Genomic DNA, 23314 nt, shown 5'->3' on the forward strand with positions numbered 1-23314 from the left:
TTGCTGTTGGGTTGTAACGATAAGAAATAGACAAACCTCGGTGTGATCAACTAGTAGAATTTTCCGAGTAAGATGTACTACAGCAGCCCAATCAGGAGGCATATGATGGCATTTAACAATTACTATCCAAGTTTATTACACTAGCCCAGTTTCGGATGGGAGAAGGCAATGGCAACCCACTCCAGTACTCTTGCCTGGAAAATATCATGGACAGAGGAGCCTGAAAGGCTGCAGTCCATGGGGTCGCTAAGAGTCAGACACAACTGAGCGTCTTCACTTTTACTTTTTACTTTCATGCATTGGAGAAGGACATGGCAACCCACTCCCGCATTCTTGCCTGGAGAATCCCAGGGACGGGGGAGCCTGGTACGTTGCCATCTATGGGGTCGCACAGAGTTGGACATGACTGAAGCGATTTAGCAGCAGCAGCAGCAGCCCAGTTTTGAATACTACCTACCATGTCCTCCTCTCTAAACCCGACTCCTCCTAAAATTTGTATAGAAAAATAAACTTTGGTTCAGAAAATGATCTGTATTTATTTATGCCTTTCCCTTATCTTTCATCTCTATCTAATCTTCTTTTAGTTATAATGGATATGTAATCATTTGTCTGTCACAAAAACAAGCAAAACTTTCCAAAAATTATTTCTAAGAAAAGTGTTTTTTGTTGTTTTTTTTTTTTCAAAAGAGATTAGTGCTAAAAGAAAAGAAAAAAAAGATAGTAAGGAGACTGGAAAAATGCATTAAGAAGAATGGAGTTTATGCAGATCAGGATAGTTAGGGACCATGATTCACTGAGGTGAGAGAGGGGAATGAAAAAGCAAACCAGATGAGATCTCAATAAACCTCATTATTATTAGATCAGCCTAGTGATGCCTTAACTAATACAACTAAAGATTTTGGTTATTTAAATTTGTCAAGTCGTGTTCCAAATTTAACTAGCAACCAAGAGTAAGGATCTAGTTCATTGGAGCACCCCAAAATACAGCCCCTTGCATAGTGTTTGGCACTTAGCAAGTACTCAATAAAGATTTAATAGTATTTTTGGTTATTGGAAACTTCTTCCAAGTTGATCTTTTATGGAAACAGCCAGATCTGATATAAAGCCTGTGGACTTTAGTATTTAAACAGTTTAAATTCTGTGTCTTCTACTTAGAGCTGTGTGACCTGGGGAAGTTAGTTGAGCTCACTGAGCCTCAGTTTCCTAAAAGGGGTGTAAAAAGATTTCTACTAACTGTTGTGAGAATTTGGTAAGATACACTATGTACAAAGTGACTCCCACAGTGCCTCACCCACTGTCAGCGTTCATTTTCTGGGATTGGCCTTCTCTCCTGACACTTACAAGATGTTCTTACAATACTTTTAGTATGAATCAGCTATTTGGAGGTCAGTTTATGCTTCACATGTTTCTCTCTCTGTGTCTATGTCTTGCTCTTCCCTCCAAAGAGTCTAAGTTAAAGCCATTCAAAACAGGGGCTGGGGTGTGTGGAATTCCCTGGCAGTCCAATGGTTAAGACTCCACGCTTTCACTATCAAGGCCTGGGTTCCATTCCTGGTCAGGGAACTAGGATATCCTGCAAGCTGCGTGATGTGGCCAAAAAAAACTTTAAAGAGCCATTCCAAATTTTGGATTATGACTAATTGCTTAAGGAAAGACAAAGAAATCCTCCTTTCACAATGTCTTTCAGGCATCCCTGCCTTGAGCCTTGCCTGGTGGAAATAAAATTAGCCACAGCAGTTGCCAGCCAGAGGCTCTTTAGGGCTTTTGTTCTTAAAGCCTCAGAAGCTATTTAGAGAGCCCCAGGGAGAGTCTCTCCCTGTCAGCAGCTCCGGAATGTCTCATTAGGCGTGTTGCATTGCAGGCCATGCCAAGCCCTAATGAGCCATGGTCTGTAAGGTCTGGTGACTGGGTGTGTCACTCAGGACTTTCCTGGGAGTACACAGGGAAGCTGTGGAGGGGAAATTGTGACCTGTGCCTGTGTCACCATGAGAAGCAAGTCAGAGGCTGAAGGGGCCACTTTGTCCTAGAACATCTGATGCCTGACATCCAAAACACGTAGGGGACAATGCATATTTTGTTTTGTCTTGCTCCCATCCTCTTCCAAAATACTGTCAGAAGCCAGCCCACACATGAGGAGAAGCACAAAACCAGATATTGCTCAGAAATTTAAATATATTACTCCACAAATCTCATTCTATAAAATTCTCCAGAAACAGAGAGAAGTGGAAAAAAAAAAATTTAAGTCAGGAAAGTCATGGTGGAAATCTTGTAAGGTCTGTGAAATTCCTCTTCAGTACCCTTTCCCACTCACTTTCGAAGCCTTTTCTGTTTTGAAAAGTCCCACACACAGGGGCACCCAGGGACCCTCCTGCTGTTCTTATGGCCCGAGGGTCTCACTGCATGACTTTCTCCTGTTCCTGGCCTTCTCCAGCATCTGGCCTTCTCCAAACTGGCCTGCAGCTGGGTTCTCTGCACACTTACAACTCCCAAATGAATCCAGAGGAGCCTACAAGAGGCTTATCCAATTATGCCAATAGAGACAAAGCACTTTATTCTACCAGAACATGTAGAGATCCAGCGGGCAGCTGACATGGATGAGATGGTCAACTCTACCAACTGGTACAGAACACACACACACACACACACACACACACAACACTTGAGGTTATTACACTTCACTAGCCTACCAATGCCCACCACCCTCAGAGCATAGCCTCTTCCTACCTATGATATACCCACATCTGAAGGCTACACTTTCATTTTTTGTGGATTCTTTTTAGACTTCACTTGATAGTCATTTCAGTCTCTTCACTCCTATAAAAATGCTTGTGTGGAGTTGGAGGTGTATCAGAATGAAAAGTAGGGTAGAGTAATGGCACTGAAACATGTATGTATTCATTTCATATATACATATATGTATGTATGTGCTACTGTGCATAGTTGCTCAATCCTGTCCTGCTCTTTGCGATCCCATGTACTGAGCTCACTAGGCTCCTCTCTCCATGGGGATTCTCCAGGCAAGAATACTGGAGTGGGTTGCCATGCTCTCCTCCAAGGGATCTTCCTGACCCAGGTATTGAACCCAAGTCTCCTTCATTTCAGGCAGACTCTTTACTGCTAAGCCACCAGGGAAACTCCATATGTATATATATATAGATATAGATATAGATATAGATATACACACCAGGCCGTAGGCCTGGCACATGGGGTTTATACTGATGAGCAAAATGGACGTCTTCCCTATTCTTAAAAGCTAACCACAGGGCTTCCTTAGCAGTCCAGTGGTTAAGACTTGTGTTTCCATTGAGAGGGCACAGGTTCCGTCCCAGGTCAGGAGAAACTAAGATCTCACGTATTACTCACAGCAAGGCCAGAAAAAAAAAATTGAGAAGCAGTGGATCAGGTCAATTCTTTGTAACTTTTTAATATTATGCACACATGCTCAATCACTTTGCTGCTGCTGCTGCATCGCTTCAGTTGTGTCCGACTCTATTCGACCCCATAGACGGCAGCCCACCAGGCTCCCCCGTCCCTGGGATTCTCCAGGCAAGAACACTAGAGTGGGTTGCCATTTCCTTCTCCAATGTGTGAAAGTGAAAAGTCAAAGTGAAGTCGCTCAGTTGCGTCTGACTCTTAGTGACCCCATGGACTGCAGCCCACCAGGCTCCTCCGTCCATGGGATTTTCCAGGCAAGATTACTGGAGTGGGGTGCCATTGCCTTCTCCATCAATCACTTTAGTCGTGTCCAACTCTTTGTTATCCTATGGACTGTTGCCTGCCAGGTTCCTCTGTCCATGGGATTCTCCAGGCAAGAATACTAGAGTGGGTTGCCATTCCCTCCTCCGGGGGACTAAACCTGCATCTCCTGCACTGTGGGTGGATTCTTTACCCACTGAGCCATCTGAGAAGCCCTCTGCACACATAGAAAATGATAATGTTGTACATCATGCGAAATGCCAGGCTGGATGAAGCACAAGCTTTAATCAAGATTGCTGGGAGAAATATCAATAACCTCAGATATGCAGATGACACCACCCTTATGGCAGAAAACGAGGAGGAATGAAAAAGCCTCTTGATGAAGGTGAGAGAGTAGAGTGAAAAAGTTGGCTTAAAACTCAACATTAAAAAAAACTAAGATCACGACATCTGGTCCCATCACTTCATGGCAAATAGATGGGGAAATAATGGAGAAACAGTGAGAGACTTTATTTCCTTGGGCTCCAAAATCACTATAGATGGTGACTGCAGCCATGAATTTTAAAGACACTTGCTCCTTGAAAGAAAAGCTATGGCAAACCTAAACAGTGCATTAGCAGAGACTTTACTTTGCCAACAAAGGTCCATATAGTCAAAGGTATGGTTTTTCCAGTAGTCATGTATGGATGTGAAAGTTGGACCATAAAGAAGGTTAAGCACCAAAGAATTGATGCTTTTGAACTGTGGTGTTGGAGAAGACCCTTGAGAGTCCCTTGAACTGAAAGGAGATCAAACCAGTCAATTCTAAAGGAATTCAATCCTGAATATTCATTGGAAGGACTGATTCTGAAGCTGAAGCTCCAATACTTAGGCCACCTGATGCCAAGAGCCAACTCATTAGAAAAGACCCTGATACTGGGAAAGGTTGAAGGCAGGAGGAGAAGGGGATGACAGAGGACGAGATGGTTGAATGGCAGCACCGACTCAATGGACATGAGGTTGAGCTCCGGGAGATAGTGAAGGACAGGGAAGCCTGGCATGCTCCAGTCCATAGGGTTACAAAGAGTCAGACACGATTGAGCGACTGAACAACAATATTGTAGGACACATAGATAGAAGAAGAAAAGCTGCTCTGGGCAGGAGGGGGCGCCCTGTACCTTAGTTCATCTGAACCGCATTCTAAGCACACCAGTGGGCCAAGGCACAAAGGGTGGGAAGGTCTGAGATACATGCTGTTAAGAGATGAGTCAGTTCAGGACAGTTGTTAAGTAATTGTTCAGAATTGTCACCTTACCCCAATCTGGAGTATAACACACCAAGCACCCCAATGGTCACTCCCCATGAGGCCTTCCCTGCCCCCCTCCCCAGCTACCGCTTCTGTCAGGGAGAGTTTCTTAAGAGATAGAAATAGTCCCTCCTGGGAAGTTATCATTCTTCTGTGGCTCTGAGGACCAGAATGGTCCCTAAGAAAGCTTAGCCAGGGGACTTGGGGAGATCTAAAGTGAGAAGGAATGTCTTTTGTTTTTAACTGAAGTTGTAAGATACAAGGAGATCCAACCAGTCCATCCTAAAGGAGATCAATCCTGGGTGTTCACTGGAAGGACTGATGTTGAAGCTGAAACTCCAATACTTTGGCCACCTGATATAAAGAGCTGACTCATTTGAAAAGACCTTGATACTGGGAAAGATTGAGGGCAGGAGGAGAAGGGGACGACAGAGGATGAGATGGTTGGATGACATCACCAACTCAATGGACAGGGGTTTGGGTGAACTCCAGGAGTTGGTGATGGACAGGGAGGCCTGGCATGCTGTGGTTCATGGGGTCCCAAAGAGTTGGACACGATTGAGCAACTGAACTGAACTGAATAAGACACATAGAACAAGATGCATTAATCTTATGAGTACAACTGAATAGAAGACAAATGTTCAAGATACAGAACATTTCCTTATATGTCAACTACTATATCTCAATATTGAGGGGTAAAAGGCAAAAAAAAAAAAAGGATACAGAACATTTCCGAAATCCCAGAAGGCCTCCTCATGGCCCTTCCCCATTAATATCCTCCCATGCAGAGAGAAGCATTGTTCTGACTTCCAGCACCATAGATTAATTTTGCTTAGTTTTGAACTTCATGTAGGTTGAACTATACAGTATGTTTTATCTCCTCGCTTTTTTTCTCAACATAGTATCTCTGACAGTTATCCATGTTGTTGTATTCCAGTGAGTCTTTCTTTTTTATTCTTGGTGGTATTGCAGTGTGTGAGTCTACAACATTTTCATTCTTTTAAACCAAGAGAAGTTTAGAAGTACTAAGGAATCTCAATACTGAGAACAAGAAAACAGATACCACAAAACCCATAGTTCTCCAACTATATAATCCTAAAGTAAATAAGAAGAGATTACAATTAACTATATAATTATCAGAGTATATAATTATTCTTAAAGTTCATACCCCCATTCTAAAAAAGGACTTGAGGCAAATATACAATTTTAAAGATGGTCTTGGGATGCTCCAAACTGACGATCAAAAACAGGTTTAATTCTGTGGGTCACTTTGGTATGACAGTAGACAAGTACATTTAAAGGAAGTAGAACATATATTGTAGTTAGAATAGCAATTTCAACAAGTAAATTAAACTTTACTGGGTTTTGGGAACCATGCCGAACAAAGTAAATTCTTCATGTTATTCTGCCTGAACTGTAACTGATATAAAAATAGTAGTAGTGATTTTCTCTTAAAATTTTATAGCTCATTAATAAAAATGAAAACTTAAAATTACATTTGAATTACTTTGGTTTTTTTTGTTTGTTTGTTTTTTGGTTTTTAAACTTAATAGATGTTTTGAAAACTTTGTAGGTTATTATTTGGATAATCGTCCATCAAGGAAACTTTGATGTGCTGTATAAAAACAAAATGTTTAACCAGCACATGATCATGGGAAAATTGTAGGAGACAAAAGAATTTCCATAAAATCAGTTTAGTTTTGGCCAGCTGGTTATTGTCAACTGTTCAAAAAAATGTCAGAGAGGCCCTCCCTCAAAACTTCCTTCCCAGCAGGAATTCTTTTGACAATAACTTCTGTTTAGGATCTTCCTGTTACCATTCTTTTTTTTTTTTAAGCATCATTGAAGCAAAGAATTGTTCTGTATTTATGTTTTTTAAAATAATCTTACCTCACCTTGGTTTTGATATCACACTTGTAATTTCAAAGATTAATATTTTTGATGTTGTTTTTCTTAGTGGTATGATTGACATACATACATCATAAAGAACAGAAACCAGCATTTGATTTCCAGGTGAAGGTGATTTCCAGATGTTTTTAGGCTTAGGAAATCCACTTGCTTCTCACTGTATGATATTATTTTATCTTGTGTTTGTTATTGTAGTCTTCATGTTTACAATTTGATTTTAATTCAGTTAGGTATAAAACTGTCTTAACTTTTGAAAGAAAAAAGAAAGAAATTACCTCAAAGAGAAGGGAAATGTCATAGATTCACCTAAAACAAGTATTTATTAATTGATATATTTTTCTTTCAGCTTCCTGTAAGGGTTGTTTATTAACATTTTAGATGACCTGAAAAGACACTGAATATGTGCAACTCTCCTTAATTGTATCTTTTTCCTCACAGGGGATCAATTGTCGAAATCTTTGGAAGGAGTCTTTATCTATGAAGAAGAAGGGTCTGGAGTACCAGGATTCAGCAGGAAAGGAAATGATGCCATCGTAGTAGAACAATGGACAGTTATTGAGGTAAACTGTGTTTTTTTTATAATTTGGCTTTACTTTTATATTGAGTTTTACATTTAGATCTTCATTGCCTAACACGGACAATATTCTTCAAACACATGTTTATTCAGTGTTCAGAATTTCATCACAAATACTTGAACAAACTTCTTGCAAATTTGGGAAAAGGTGATTTGTTTTACTCAATGTTCAGATTTGTTTAAAGATAGCAAAATAATTATAGCAGTAGATTCCCAAACGTTCGACATTCTTATTCTAAACAACATCCTCGGCACTGAGATTCTCTGTACACAATGCCAAGACAACTAGATGAAAGTGAAAACAAATTCAGTCAATTTTGTCTTTGAGCAACCAATGTGACTGACTTTTTCACCTTGTGAATTGACTTTCAAAGGCAAAAATATCCAAAGGTATTCTCTCTCTCAGCAGACCAAATGTATACACACAGCATTGTCCTTCCTAATAAGAGGTGACTTTGCTGTCAGCATTGTGCGCTCTGAATTCAGGTATCACCAAATGGACTGCCGTTGAGGTGTACAGACTGAATTCAGGTATATTTGCTGGTGTATGAGGCCCTCACTGACAGCCTCTCTCAAGGACACTTTCACCTTTCTGGCCTTGCCCAGCTTAGAGAGACATAGGCCATTTTCAAGGAAACTGGAAACCCCACTGAGGGAGGCACAAGGATGTGGGATAAGAGGAACAACTCCAAGTAAGAATCAATTCCAAGTGAGTGAAAAGCAGTGAACATTCTTTGCTTCTCTCACCTTTGACTCCTCAATGCTCACTCTCTACTCCAGTCCTCACTTCCCAGGCCCTAGACCAGTGTTTCTGAAAGTGTGGCCTCTACTTGGATCCAAATCACCCAGGGAGCTTTTTAAAATGCAAATTCCTAACCTCCACCCTATACATTAAAGTTTGATGCCCAAATAAGACCTAGGGAAGGAAGGCCCAAACCTTAGAGAACCTCGCTCCACTCAGATCCCCAGGGTTTCTAGCTTGGTTGAATGGTTGGGAAGCAGCAGGAAGCAGAAAAGAAGACTGGAGCCAGTGAAACTGCACTTAATGGAGCATGAATGCCCCTTATCCCAACACTCCTCACCCTTATTGTCATCATTTGTGTAGCTGGTTGTGTCATTAGACTATGACCTCTGTGCTTATTCACACAGGGTTGTGAAATCAAGACAGATTATGGTCCTCTGCTGCACACTCTGGCTGAGTTTGGGTGGCTCCTGACAAGCGTGTTGCCTACTCCTATACTGAGACATGACAGGTAACGCTGAAGTACCTGACACACCCTCATTTCATGCTAAAACAGAGATCATCTGTAAGATAATGCAACCTAACAGTGCTTATATAAGGCCTACGAAAAGCATTTCACTGAACTTCTAATCTGATTTCATGGGCCTTGGAGATCAGCAAATCTAACCCTCTCTTGTTATATATATCCCTCAGTACCCATAAGGGATTTGTTCCAGGACCCCCATGGATACCAAAATCTGGGATGCTCAAGTCCCTTGTATAAATTGGCATGAAGTGTTACTCGCTCATTCGTGTCCAGCTCTTTGCCACCCCCACAGACTATAGCCCACCAGACTCCTCTGTCCATGGATTCTCCAGGCAAGAATACTGGAGTGGATTGCCATTCCATTCTCCAGGGGATCTTCCCAACCCAGGGATCAAACCCGGGTCTCCTGCATTGCAGGCAGATTCTTTGCCATCTGAGCCACCAGGGAGTTTTCAAATGTGGGGAGGGAATGGGGCAGGCAAAGAGAGGTTGACAGCATGTCCTGGTGTTTTGTAATGGACAGTCTATTCCAGGGCCCAAAACTGTTTGCTTGGTTCTTTGTAACCCTTTCCTCACCAAAGATAAAAGTAAAGTATGTTAGCCACATCTGACTCCTTGTGACCCCATGGACCATAACCCACCAGACACCTCCATGGGATTCTCTAGGCAAGAATACTGGAGTAGGTTTCCATGCCACCCTCCAAAGGATCTTCTCAACCCAGGGATCAAACCCAGGTCTCCTGCATTGCAGACAGGTTCTTTACCACCTGAGCCACGAGGGACACCCTATAAAGTGGCATAGTATTTGCATATAATCTACATGCAGCCCGTATACTTTCAGTCATCTCTAGATTATTTGAAATAGCTATACAATTTAAATGCTATGTACACAATTGCTGGCAAGTTCAAGTTTTGTTTTTTGGAACTTTCTGAAATTTTTTTCTCGAATATTTTCCATTGGCAGTTGGTAGAATCTGAACTGCAGATGCAGAGAGCCAACTGTGCATACAAGCTATTATTAAAGGCACCGCCTTCTCAAGGGCGTGTGAGTTCACATTGGCAGCGCCAGAGAAGGGGCAAAGTAGACCAACTCCCAATTCACTGCAGCTTCCAGGACTCAGAGGTGCCCCTCCCTTCGAAGGCCGTACTACTATGCCTCCTTTTTTCCAACTTGAGATGCTGACTCTTCCCTAGAGTGAAGATTGAGTGGATATGAATCTGCAAACAGAAAATACAGCCCTGTCTGCGGGACCCTTCGTCCTGCTCTTGTGCACTGCCTGTGTGAAACTGCCCTCAGTCCAGCACACAGCTAGGGTTAGAGCTGCAATGGGGCCCAGAGGGTGGGATGGAGAGACAACAGCGCTTCTGCCTCCATTCCGCCCCTCCAGTGTGGGGGGAAGGGTAGCTCTCTCCTGCACCATGAACTTGTTTTCTGTTTCCACTAAAATAAACACTTACATTAGAACAACTTCAAAAATACCAACTTTTCCTTTTGTCCTATTCCTGGGGAAGGAAAAGATCGAGTTGTTATTTTTTTGTTTGTTTGGAAAAAGAGACAAATTAAGCCCTCTGTATGAAGTGCTTTGCTGTCCCTTGGACTCAGAGATATTCCCTCTGCTCTATTTGGCATCCAGAAAATGACTGACTGCCAAGGCTGTCCTGTCTGGGCTGGTACAACCTGCAGAGGACAGCACAGTGTTGCCTGGGCCTTCCCTTTGAGCAGAGGCAACTGGACCACAGCTTAACACTGATAGCGTAGCTAAGGGAAGCAACTCCCCCTTCCTCGAGGAGGAGGATCCACCCTTTAGTTTAGCAACTTTACCCCTGCCCAATAACACTACCTCCCCACAAACTTTAAAAACATTGAATTGACATGGTTATATAATAAAGCCACACCTTCTTCAGGTGGGGAAAGGGATAAAAGTGGATACAGGGTAAAGACACTCAGGCTTTAAAAGGAGAGGTTGCTGCTGCTGCTAAGTCGCTTCAGTCGTGTCCAACTCTGTGTGACCCCATAGACGGCAGCCCACTAGGCTCCTCTGTCCCTGGGATTCTCCAGGCAAGAATACTGGAGTGGGTTGCCATTTCCTTCTCCAATGCATGAAAGTGAAAAGTGAAAGTGAAGTCGCTCAGTCATGTCCTACTCTTAGTGACCCCATGGACTGGAGCCTACCAGGCTCCTCCATCCATGGGATTTTCCAGGCAAGAGTACTGGAGTGGGGTGCCATTGCCTTCTCCGAAAGGAGAGGTTAGAAGTAAGCAAAACAATCTTTTCTTCTCAGAGATTTATTGGTAACTGTTCTCAAATTGTGAGTGGTAGCTCTCTGAATCATTACTCAGCTTCTAAAAGTCTGTGACATAGAGGCTTCCCTGGAGGCTCAAGGTAAAGAATCCTCCTGCCAATGCAGGAGACACAGGTTTGATCCCAGGTCTGAGAAATTCCTCATGTGGAGGAGCAGCTAAGCTGGAGTGCCACAGCTAGTGAGCCTGTGCTCTAGAGAGCTCAACTACTGAGCCCACATGCTGCAACTGCTGAAGGTTGTGCACCCTAGAGCTGTGCTCTGAAACAAGAGAAGCCACTGAAATGAGAGGCCTGCACACCACAACTGGCGAGTAACCCCCACTCGCCATGACTAGAGAAAAGCCAGTGCAGCAATGAAGACCCAGCACAGCGAAAAATAAATTAATTATTATTTTTTTAAATCTGTGACACATCTGTCAGATCACAGGATAGCAGTAGTTCTCAAGATTTGGCCTTCAGACCAAGCGATGTGAACACTGTGAAATGCCCGGGAATATACACATGCTGGAGGCTTATCCCAGCAGGACAGTCAGAGGCTCCAAGGGTAGGGTCCATGAAGCTCCATTTTCACAAGCTTCAGAATCTCATCAACATTTGAGGAACTTTGCATAGGTGGTGAAAAAAGAAAGAAATTCCACTTCCCTGCCACCCCTCACCTTCCATCTGCCAAGTCAGTGGTCTACCTGACTCACCCTCCAATCTCCCTCAGAATAACTTCTGTATTTAGCCTCCTCATTTCTCCTAGGTGTATAATTTAGGGCATCATTGACCCTTCCTAAAAGTCCTCTAAGTTCTGAACCTTTCATGTTCCTTTTTTTCCCAGTGGAAAATATATTTATCATTCCTCTTTCCTATTAACTCAGGACTTGATTCCCATGAGTCTAAATATTTCCTAAAGTGATATGAATGACCAGCCAGGCTCTAGATTAGATAGCAAGACTAAAAGGTTGGATGCTGAGCAATAGAACATGGGCTGCCACTCGCTGAGCAACTCCTGTTTGGTTTGGGAATGAGAACAGGACTGAGACCACAGGTGGGAAGGAACACATCTCAAGTATACTGTGATGGGAGAGGGTGGTGGAGCCAGAGCGATGCTTTGCCTGACCACCTTGTCCTGTGTGTCAAACAGCATAAGTGTCACAGGCCAGATCAAGTGATTAGGAGGCTCTCTGGAGTGGGGAGGGGCTGTCTGCTGTCCTTGGGGAAGAGGTAGCACTGCTGCCTCACCACAGTCCCAGTTTCCTCTGTACCCCTGTGTGTGCATGTGCTTAGTGTGCTTAGTCGCTCAGTCGTGTCTGACTCTTTGTGACCCTATGTACTGTAGCCTGTCAGGCTCCTCTGTTCATGGGATTCTCCAGGCAAGATTTCGAGAGTGGGTTGCCATGCCCTCCTCCAGGGGATCTTCCCAACCCAGGGATCAAATCCAGGTCTCCCGCACTGCACACAGATTCTTTACTGACTGAGCACCAGGGAAGCCCAGTGTACTGCCAGTATCCACCAAGATGCTGTGGAGACAGAATGGACCTTACAGGCCCTCCTTGTGAAGGCTCATCTTTATGTGCAATTAAACTAGCAATGGGGCATGAATTTCCTTGTAGTCCAGTGGTTAGGTTTCCGTGTTTTCACTGTAGTGGCCTGGGTTCAAAACCTGATTGAGGAACTGTGCCACACACTGAGCTGGCACAACCAAAAAAAAAAAAAGCAAGGGGGCTACTAGGACCCTCCAGGGCCCTGCAAGCCAGCAGACTTGTCACCCAGCCTCACCCATCAGTGTATGGCACAAACCTCCACACAGGGTTGGGCCTTTTTATTCTTGTCCAAATATCCTGTCCCTGTGACAGTCACACGCTGGTCTTAGCTGCTTCAGTACACACAGAATAGTAGTCACCTTCAGCCAGGTCATCTTTAAACATCAATAAACATATTACATACAGTTCATCTTGGTCCAGGTAGAGGATAGAGCCTAAAAGTTTTTAGTTTCTGAAACTAGAAGAATGGTTCAGGCTTTGAGATACACAGATCTCATCTGAATTACACCATCACCATTTACCAGCTATATGACTTGGAGAACTTCTTTGAGTCTCAATTTCCTCATCTGGAAAATGATATAATAATATCAGTTTCACTGGATTATCATGATGTTTGAGTGTGATAAAGCAGGGTCTGTGCATGATATCTGTTCTAAATCAAGATATTTCAGAAAATGGAAACACTGTAGTTCACTGTATACAAAATCAGCACTGAGTATTACAAACCAATAAAACCAATTCAAAAGACAAATAATGACACTATAAAAGTTCATGCCTATACATGATGCTTGCACTCAGAAAAACAAATGTTATCATCTTTCTTTTTGGGCCCACATGTCTTAAAACATAACTTAGAACCAGTAAAAACTTTCTTCCTAAATATTTTGAACTCATATACAACAATTGTGTCTTAAGCAACTTTCAATTTTTTTCTACTCTATCATGTAAGCCATAATTTGAATGGTCTCTACATGAAGTATTTTCTTTCATTACTCAAATATATCCTGTTAGATACAGAAAACAAGCTTGTGGTTACCAAAAGGAGGAGAGAAAGCAGGAGGAACAAATTAGGGATTGGGATTAACAGATACAAACTGCTACATTTACAATAGATAAGCAACAAAGATATATTTTTTATTTATTTTTAATTGAACGATAATTGCTTTACAGTATTGTGTTGGTTTCTACCAAACATCAACATGAATCAGCCATAGGTTTACCCAACAAAGATATGTTGTATAGCCCAGGGAATTATACCTGTTACCCAAAAACTGCATTTGCCTCTTGGTGGGTATCTAGTCAAAAGTTACAATGAAGCCAAAGATCAGGAAAAGCAAGGATTTATTACTTACAGCAAGTAAGGAGACCATGGAGGATCTTTTCCAAAGTGGTGTCTCCCCAAACAGCAAAACTGGCCTGGGGCAGGGGGAGTGGTAGTGAGATGGGGAGTGGTTTGGTATATGTGTATTCATGAAGGGGCTTGAGCAGAGGAGAATTCTGCATAGAATCAGGGTAAATGTTGACCAGAGTCCAAGCTTTCAGTCAATTCAGTCACTCAGTCTTGTCCAACTCTTTGCGACCCCATGAATCGCAGCACGCTAGACCTCCCTGTCCATCACCAACTCCCGGAATTCACCCAAACTCATGTGCATTGAGTCGGTGATGCCATCCAGCCATCTCATCCTCTGTCGTCCCCTTCTCCTCCTGCCCCCAATCCCTCCCAGCATCAGGGTCTTTTCCAATGAGTCAACTCTTTGCATGAGGTGGCCAAAGTATTGGAGTTTCAGCCTCAGCATCAGTCCTTCCAATGAACACCCAGGACTGGTCTCCTTTAGAATGGACTGGTTGGATGTCCTTGCAGGCCAAAGGACTCTCAAGAGTCTTCTCCAACACCACAGTTCAAAAGCATCCATTCTTCGGTGCTCAGCTTTCTTCACAGTCCAACTCTCACATCCATACATGACCACAGGAAAAACCATAGCCTTGACTAAACGGACCTTTGTTGGCAAAGCAATGTCTCTGCTTTTGAATATGCTATCTAAGGTGGTCATAACTTTCCTTCCAAGGAGTAAGTGTCCTTTAATTTCATGGCTGCAATCACCATCTGCAGTGATTTTGGAGCCCCCCAAAATAAAGTCTGACACTGTTTCCACTGTTTTCCCATCTATTTGCCATGAAGTGGTGGGACTAGATGCCATGATCTTAGTTTTCTAAATGTTGAGCTTTAAGCCAACTTCTTCACTCTCCTCTTTCACTTTCATCAAGAGGCTCTTTAGTTCCTCTTCACTTTCTGCCATAAGGATGGTGTCATCTGTATATCTGAGGTTACTGATATTTCTCTCAATATTTCTTTCAATCTTGATTCCAGCTTGACCAGCTTTAGTTGATTGAAATCACAAGGATCAGATAAGGTCTTACCATCTTTCCTTAGGCTCTGAGCAGGCTGGGATCAAAGCACATAGTCACAGCCCTCCATGTGGGTGGAGTCTTCTGCTGAACCTAAGATCTGTATCAGATTGCTATCCACATCCCTTGAGGAGGAATTAGGATTCTGTTTTATTGCTGATCTCCAGTAGCATATTGGGCACCTACTGACCTGGGGAGTTTCTCTTTCAGTATCCTATCATTTTGCCTTTTCATACTGTTCATGGGGTTCTGAAGGCAAGAATACTGAAGTGGTTTGCCATTCCCTTCTCCAGTGGACCACATTCTGTCAGATCTCTCCACCATGACCCGCCTGTCTTGTTTTGCCCCACGGGCATGGCTTAGTTTCATTGAGTTAGACAAGGCTGTGGTCCTAGTGTGATTAGATTGACTAGTTTTCTGTGAGTATGGTTTCAGTGTGTTTGCCTTCTGATGCCCTTTTGCAACACCTACTGTCTTACTTGGGTTTCTCTTACCTTGGGTGTGGGGTATCTCTTCACGGCTGCTCCAGCAAAGCGCAGCCATTGCTCCTTACCATGGACGAGGGGTATCTCCTCACTGCCACCCTTCCTGTCCTTCAAAGTGGGATAGCTCCTCTAGGCCCTCCTGCGCCAGCGCAGCCATGGCTCCTTGGATGTGGGGTTGCTACTGGAGATCAGTGGAGAAATAACTCCAGAAAGAATGAAGAGATGGAGCCAAAGCAAAAAGAATACCCAGCTGTGGATGTGACTGGTGATAGAAGCAAGGTCCGATGCTGTAAAGAGCAATATTGCATAGGAACCTGGAATGTCAGGTCCATGAATCAAGGCAACTTGGAAGTGGTCAAACAAGAGATGGCAAGAGTGAATGTTGACATTCTAGGAATCAGCAAACTGAAATGGACTGGAATGGGTGAATTTAACTCAGATGACCATTATATCTACTACTGTGGGCAGGAATGCCTCAGAAGAAATGGAGTAGCCATCATGGTCAACAAGAGTCCGAAATGCAGTACTTGGATGCAATCTCAAAAATGACAGAATTATCTTTGTTCGTTTCCAAGGCAAACCATTCAATATCACAGTAATCCAGGTCTATGCCCCAACCAGTAATGCTGAAAAAGCTGAAGTTGAACGGTTCTATGAAGACCTACAAGACCTTTTAGAACTAACACCCAAAAAACATGTCCTTTTCATTATAGAGGACTGGAATGCAAAAGTAAGAAGTCAAGAAACACCTGGAGTAACAGGCAAATTTGGCCTTGGAATACGGAATGAAGCAGGGTAGAGGCTAATAGAGTTTTGCCAAGAAAATGCACTGGTCATAACAAACACCCTCTTCCAACAACACAAGAGAAGACTCTACACATGGACATCACCAGATGGTCAACACTGAAATCAGATTGATTATATTCTTTGCAGCCAAAGATGGAGAAGCTCTATACAGTCAGCAAAAACAAGACCAGGAGCTGACTGTGGCTCAGACCATGAACTCCTTATTGCCAAATTCAGACTTAAATTGAAGAAAGTAGGGAAAACCACTAGACCATTCAGGTATGACCTAAATCAAATCCCTTATGATTATACAGTGGAAGTGAGAAATAGATTTAAGGGCCTAGATCTGATAGATAGAGTGCCTGATGAACTATGGAATAAGGTTCATGACATTGTACAGGAGACAGGGATCAAGATCATTCCCATGGAAAAGAAATGTAAAAAAGCAAAATGGCTGTCTGAGGAGGACTTACAAATAGCTGTGAAAAGAAGAGAAGTGAAAAGCAAAGGAGAAAAGGAAAGATATAAGCATCTGAATGCAGAGTTCCAAAGACTAGCAAGAAGAGATCAGAAAGCCTTCTTCAGCGATCAATGCAAAGAAATAGAGGAAAACAACAGAATGGGAAAGACTAGAGATCTCTTCAAGAAAATCAGAGATACCAAAGGAACATTTCATGCAAAGATGGGCTCAATAAACGACAGAAATGGTATGGACCTAACAGAAGCTGAAGATATTAAGAAGAGATGGCAAGAATACACAGAAGAACTGTACAAAAAAGATCTTCACGACCCAGATAATCACGATGGTGTGATCACTGACCTAGAGCCAGGCATGCTGGAATGTGAAGTCAAGTGGGCCTTAGGAAGCATCACTACGAACAAAGCTAGTGGAGGTGATAGAATTCCAGTTGAGCTATTTCAAATCCTGAAAGATGATGCTGTGAAAGTGCTGCACTCAATATGCCAGCAAATGTGGAAAACTCAGCAGTGGCCACAGGACTGGAAAAGGTCAGTTTTCATTCCAATCCCAAAGAAAGGCAATGCCAAAGAATGCTCAAACTACTGCACAATCGCACTCATCTCACACGCTAGTAAAGTAATGCTCAAAATTCTCCAAGCCAGGCTTTAGCAATATGTGAACCGTGAACTTCCTGATGTTCAAGCTGGTTTTAGAAAAGGCAGAGGAACCAGAGATCAAATTGCCAACATCCGCTGGATCATGGAAAAAGCAAGAGTTCCAGAAAACCATCTATTTCTGCTTTATTGACTATGCCAAAGCCTTTGACTGTGTGGATCACAATAAACTGTGGAAAATTCTTCAAGAGATGGGAATACCAGACCACCTGACCTGCCTGTTGAGAAATGTGTATGCAGGTCAGGAAGCAACAGTTAGAACTGGACATGGAACAACAGACTGGTTGCATATAGGAAAAGGAGTACGTCAAGGCTGTATATTGTCACCCTGTTTATTTAACTTCTATGCAGAGTACATCATGAGAAACGCTGGGCTGGAAGAAACACAAGCTGGAATCAAGATTGCCAGGAGAAATATCAATAACCTCAGATATGCAGATGACACCACCCTTATGGCAGAAAATGAAGAGGAACTAAAAAGCCTCTTGATGAAAGTGAAAGTGGAGAGTGAAAAAGTTGGCTTAAAGCTCAACATTCAGAAAACTAAGATCATGGCATCCGGTCCCATCTCTTCATGGGAAATAGATGGGGAAACAGTGGAAACAGTGTCAGACTTTATTTTTCTGGGCTCCAAAATCACTGCAGATGGTGACTGCAGCCATGAAATTAAAAGACGCTTACTCCTTGGAAGGAAAGTGAAGACCAACCTAGATAGCTAATTCAAAAGCAGAGACATTACTTTGCCAATAAAGGTTCATCTAGTCAAGGCTATGGTTTTTCCTGTGGTCATGTATGGATGTGAGAGTTGGACTCTGAAGAAGGCTGAGCGCCGAAGAATTGATGCTTTTGAACTGTGGTGTTGGAGAAGACTCTTGAGATTTCCTTGGACTGCAAGGACATCCAACCAGTCCATTCTGAAGGAGATCAGCCCTGGGATTTCTTTGGAAGGAATGATGCTGAAGCTGAAACTCCAGTACTTTGGCCACCTCATGTGAAGAGTTGACTCATTGGAAAAGACTCTGATGCTGGGAGGGATTGGGGGCAGGAGAAGGGGACGACAGAGGATGAGATAGCTGGATGGCATCACTGACTCGATGGACATGAGTCTGAGTGAACTCCGGGAGTTGATGATGGACAGGGAGGCCTGGCGTGCTGCGATTCATGGGGTCACAAAGAGTCGGACATGACTGAGCGACTGATCTGATCTGATCTGATCTTTATCGCTGAACTCTTGCTTTACGACTGCTTTTCCTTTGTCCCTGCATTCTTTTTTTCTCTTACAATCATTATTTACTACTCGCATTGTACAATAGTAGGCAATCAATGAATACTTGTTGAATGAATGGTTAAATGAAAGAGAGCTATGAAGGAAAAATAAATAGTGGTAACAAAAGTTTTAAAATATATATATTTTTAATTATTTACTGAGACCTGTTCAAGGGCAAGCATTGTGGCCTGGCTTAGATCACAGATGGCTTTTTTGTCAAGAAAGCCATTCCTGGTTCTCTTTTTCTGGGGAGTCCCACCCACCCACCCTACCTGCTCACATACTCTTTATCTTGTAATAATGAAATATGACCTGCAAAAGTACTAAAATTTCTATTCTATACACCTGAAACTAACACAGTATTGTAAAGCAACTATACTTCAGTAAGAACAACAACAAAAATAAAGCAAGAGAATTCCACAAAAACATCTACATCTGCTTTATTGACTAAAGCCTTTGACTCAGTGGATCACAATAAGCTGTGGAAAATTCTTCAAGAGATGGGAATATGCGACCTCCTTACCTGACTCCTGAGAAATCTGTATGCAGGTCAAGAAGCAACAGTTAGAACTAGACATGGAACTACGAACTGGTTCCAAATTGGGAAAGGAGTACATCAACGTTGTATATTGTCCCTGTTATGCGAGTGTATGTTCCTCGGTTCTTTGTCTCATCACAACAAAGATTTGGAGCGACGGACATGAAAACCCTCGGTGCATCACAGCTCTCAGGTCTTGGACAAACCGTGTTATAGCTCTTAGGCAAATCAGTGTTACAGCTCTATTTTATTTAGAAGGTATCAGGAGAATCCATCCTTGAAGCATGAGGGCATGCCAACCCAAAGACTCTAAGAGAAGAGAGTGGAAGAGCATGTGGGGGAGGGAGAGAGAGAGAAAAAGAGCACACACACATGGGAGAGAGAGAGAAAGTGCTTTGGCTCCTCCTTTTATATGTTTTTTCCTCCACCTGGGCCTGCCCTATGCAAATTGGGCTTAGCCAGGAGTGCTGTTTATTCTACCTAAAGTCTTCACTCTGGTCCTCGGACCTTCCTTTGACCTTTCTTTGTTCTCTTTTCGTGGGCTTTTCCCTTCCTTGTCTTTTAGCCACCGCCATTTTGGACTCCTTTTCCCTATTCTACCTACCTAACATTCCCCCCTCAAGAGATGGGAGGCCCAATTCTTTGGAAATAGAGGCTTCGAGGTCTTTCTGGCTACTTCCTGCTGAACTGGGATGGCGAGGTGTATTGGGCCTCCCCTCTTGCTAGTCTCAAGCCTCAGAGTCCTTATAGTGGTGTCCACCTAAGGTTGTGTGATATTTTCCGTGGTCGGCTGTAGTTTTTTATCTTTGTTGAACTGACACTGCATATTGTAGCTTGTTGACCTGGGCAGAGACAAATCAGGTTAGACAATTGACAGTACATGGAATAATCATAAGCATCATCAATATGGAATAACAAGGACTAGTAGGGACATTAGTCAATTTTAAATTCACATGGCCAGGATGGTTCCTGTCTGTTTTGGAGTATAGTCTCGGTCAAGCTGTGTTAGCTCTTTAGAGTTACCCTGAGAAATCTTATCTCCAGAAACCAGATTTTGGGTGTGTTCATTGGAATGGCACTCATTTGTAGTTCTGTATAGGTATCTGAGATCTCCCAGGGGCTCACAGGTGTATTGAGTGTCCTCTTCTGTTTTCTTCCACAGCTTGACTCATGAGTAGTGAATCCAGGAGTCATATCCTGGTACCTTGACTGCTGTGGGGGTAGAAAGTATTACAGGGAAGGGGCCCTTCCATGTGGGCTGGAGTTAAGCCTTTGGGGACCCATCTTTCCAGACTTTAATTAGGACTTGAGTCCCTGGAACATATAGTGGTGACTCTTTAGAATCTTTTGGGTACTGGTTCATACCCCACAAGCGTATATCCTGTTGGAATTGCCCAATGGCCATGGTATAAGACTGGAGGGTCTGAACCTCTGGATATAGGAAGAGGTCATTGACATAAACAAAAGGTCTCGCATATAGCATCTCATAAGGACTAAGACCAACCTGTTCCTTAGGGGCAATGCGGGTGCAGAGGAGAGCTATTGGTAAAGCCTCCTTCTATCCCAGGGAGGTCTCCTGGGTTATCTTTTTTTATCACTGATTTTAAGAATTGATTGGCTCTTTCTACTTCTCCTGAAGATTGAGGCCTCCAGGCACAATGGAAATAAGTAATGCCCAATGCTTTCGAGACCCCTTGGGTGACCTTAGAAGTAAATGATGTCCCACTGTCACTTTGTAATGACCTGGGCAGACCAAATCTTGGAATGATTTCATGGAGCAATTTTTTTACCACCTCCTCAGCCTTCTCAGTCCAGGTGGGAAAGCTTTCAATCCATCCTATGAACGTATCTATCATGACTAATAGGTATTTATACCCTTGAGAAACTGTCATCTGGATGAAGTCCATCTGCCAGTCCTCTCCTGGGTAGGCCTCATGTCGTTGGACAGGCTGGGCCAGCTGGGGTCTTCGAGCTCCTTGGGGGTTGTTTAATTGGCAAGTGGGACAAGAGGAGACCAGCTGTCTTATAGTTGTTTGGAAGCCTGTTCCTCTGAAGGACCTTCCTAGTAATCTTTGGAGGGCCTTTTCTCCTAAATGAGTAGTGGCATGTAAGGAGTTAACCAACTTCCGTTGGAGATTCCCAGGCAGAAAAAGGAGTCCCTCCTTTTGGAACCACCCCATATGATCTTCTTGAAAGCCCTCGCTCTTAGCTTTAAGAGCCTCACCTTCAGTATATGAAGGAGTTTCTGGCAAATTAGTCTGTGGAACTAAGGTGGCAATCCCTATTAGGTCATGGTTCTGTAATGCTGCTCTCCTAGCTGCCTGATTAGCTGCTTGGTTCCTTCATGCCACTTCTGTGCTCCCTTTTTGGTGTCCTTTACAGTGGGAGACTGAAACCTCAGTGGGCAGGTGGACTGCCTCCAAGAGTCGAAGAATCTGATCACCATATTTGATTGGGTACCCTCAGGTGGTCAAGTGGCCCCTTTTTTTCCAAATAGCCGCTTGTGCATGTAGCACCAGAAAGGCATAGCATACTTGGAGTCAGTGTAAATGGCTATTCTTTTTCCTTTTCCCAGCTCTAAAGCTCGAGTCAGGGCTATGAGCTCAGCTAATTGATCTGAAGTACCTCCTGGCAGAGGCTTAGCCTCTATGGTCTCAAAATTGGAGACTACTGCATACCCAGCTCTCCTTTTTTTCATCCAAGACAAAGCTGCTTCCATCAGTGTACCAGATTTCCTCAGGATTGGTCAGAGGATCTTCTGACAATCCCTCTTGGGGTTTTTTCCAGTGGTCCAAGATTTCTAGACAAGAGTGAAAGGGGAGAGAGCCCTCAGGGGTAGGGAGGAGGGTGGCTGGGTTAAGAACCTCACAAGGGGATATAGTGAGGCCTGGATTTTCCATCAGCATTACTTGATATCTGAGGATTCTTTGATCAGACATCCATAAATGGCCTCTCCCATTTAGGAGTTATTTTACTTGGTGGCTGGTAAAAATAGTTAGTTTGCCCCCAAAGGAGAGTTTTAAAGCATCTTCTATCATGATTGCAATAGCTGCAAGATTTCGAAGGCAGGGGGGCCAGCCCCGGACGGTTGAATCGAGCCTCTTGGATAAGTAAGCTACAGGCTGGGGCTCAGACCCCAACCTTTGAGTTAACACTCCCAAGGCTATTCCCTCTCTTTCATGGACATAAAGTTGGAATGCTTCTTCTGGGCCTGGCAACCTCAAGGCAGGTGCCTGAGTTAAGGCCTGTTTTAGTGTAGCCTCTGCCTTCTTTTGAGGAGTTTCCCACATCAGTGGGATTGAATCATCTCGTCCCTTTAAGCTTTCATATAAGGGTTGGGGCAATTAAACCATAGTTGGGTATTCAGATTCTACAATATCCAGTTAGCCCCAGGAAAGCTCGCAATTGTGTTCAAGTCGTGAGGGAGGGCAACTGGAGGATTCCTTGTACCCGTTCAGAGGACAGCCTCCTGGACCCTCCTGGACCCGTGTATAATCTGAACTCCCAGGTAAGTGACCTTTGTCTCGACCATCTGTGCCTTAGCATGGGAGACTTTATATCCCCTTTCTGCCAAGTTTAGAACATGAATTGCATGTTGTTGGGCACTTTTCTCATCTGGAGAGCAGATTAGTAGGTCATCTATGTATTATAATATTTTCCCATTAGGTCCCAGGTCCAGATCTAGGAGATCCCGGCTAAGGGCCTGTCCAACCAGGTGGGGGCTATATCTGAACCCCTGGGGTAATACTGTCCAAGTCATCTGTTGGTGTTTTTCTCCTGGGACCTCCCAGTCAAAGGCAAAAAGATATTGGGATTCTTTAGCCAGTGGTAGGCAAAAAATGGATCTTTGACATCCACGACTGTAAACCACTTGGCACTGGGTGGGATTTTTCCCAAGATTACATAGGGCTTGGGTACTGTGGGATGGAGGGGGACTACAGCTTCATTTATGATCCGGAGATCTTGAACCATTTGCCAGGTTCCGTCTTTTTTCTTTACTGACAGGTTTGGGGTGTTACATGGCGAACTGGTGGGGACCAATAGCCCACAAGCAAGGAATTTATTTATTAATGGCTGTAGTCCCTCCCGAGCCTCTCTTTTGAGAGGGTATTGTTTCCGGTTAGGAAACAGAGTGG

The 23314-nt window shown here is 43.4% G+C and overlaps 1 protein-coding gene across 3 annotated transcripts in view; it reads left to right on the forward strand.

Annotated features, from left to right (window-relative positions):
* The window catches only part of RFTN2 (raftlin family member 2), an 80262-nt gene that overhangs the window by 25956 nt on the left and 30992 nt on the right, over window positions 1-23314 (forward strand). For all 3 annotated transcript variants that reach the window (XM_070388763.1, XM_070388762.1, XM_070388764.1), the window contains 2 exons: window positions 7328-7449; window positions 8613-8716. In XM_070388763.1, the coding sequence (XP_070244864.1) occupies window positions 7328-7449; window positions 8613-8716 (226 nt within the window). The remainder of the gene's footprint in view (window positions 1-7327; window positions 7450-8612; window positions 8717-23314) is intronic.

This window comes from Bos mutus, chromosome 2, assembly GCF_027580195.1.
Source record: "Bos mutus isolate GX-2022 chromosome 2, NWIPB_WYAK_1.1, whole genome shotgun sequence".
Taxonomy (NCBI): Eukaryota; Metazoa; Chordata; class Mammalia; order Artiodactyla; family Bovidae; genus Bos; species Bos mutus.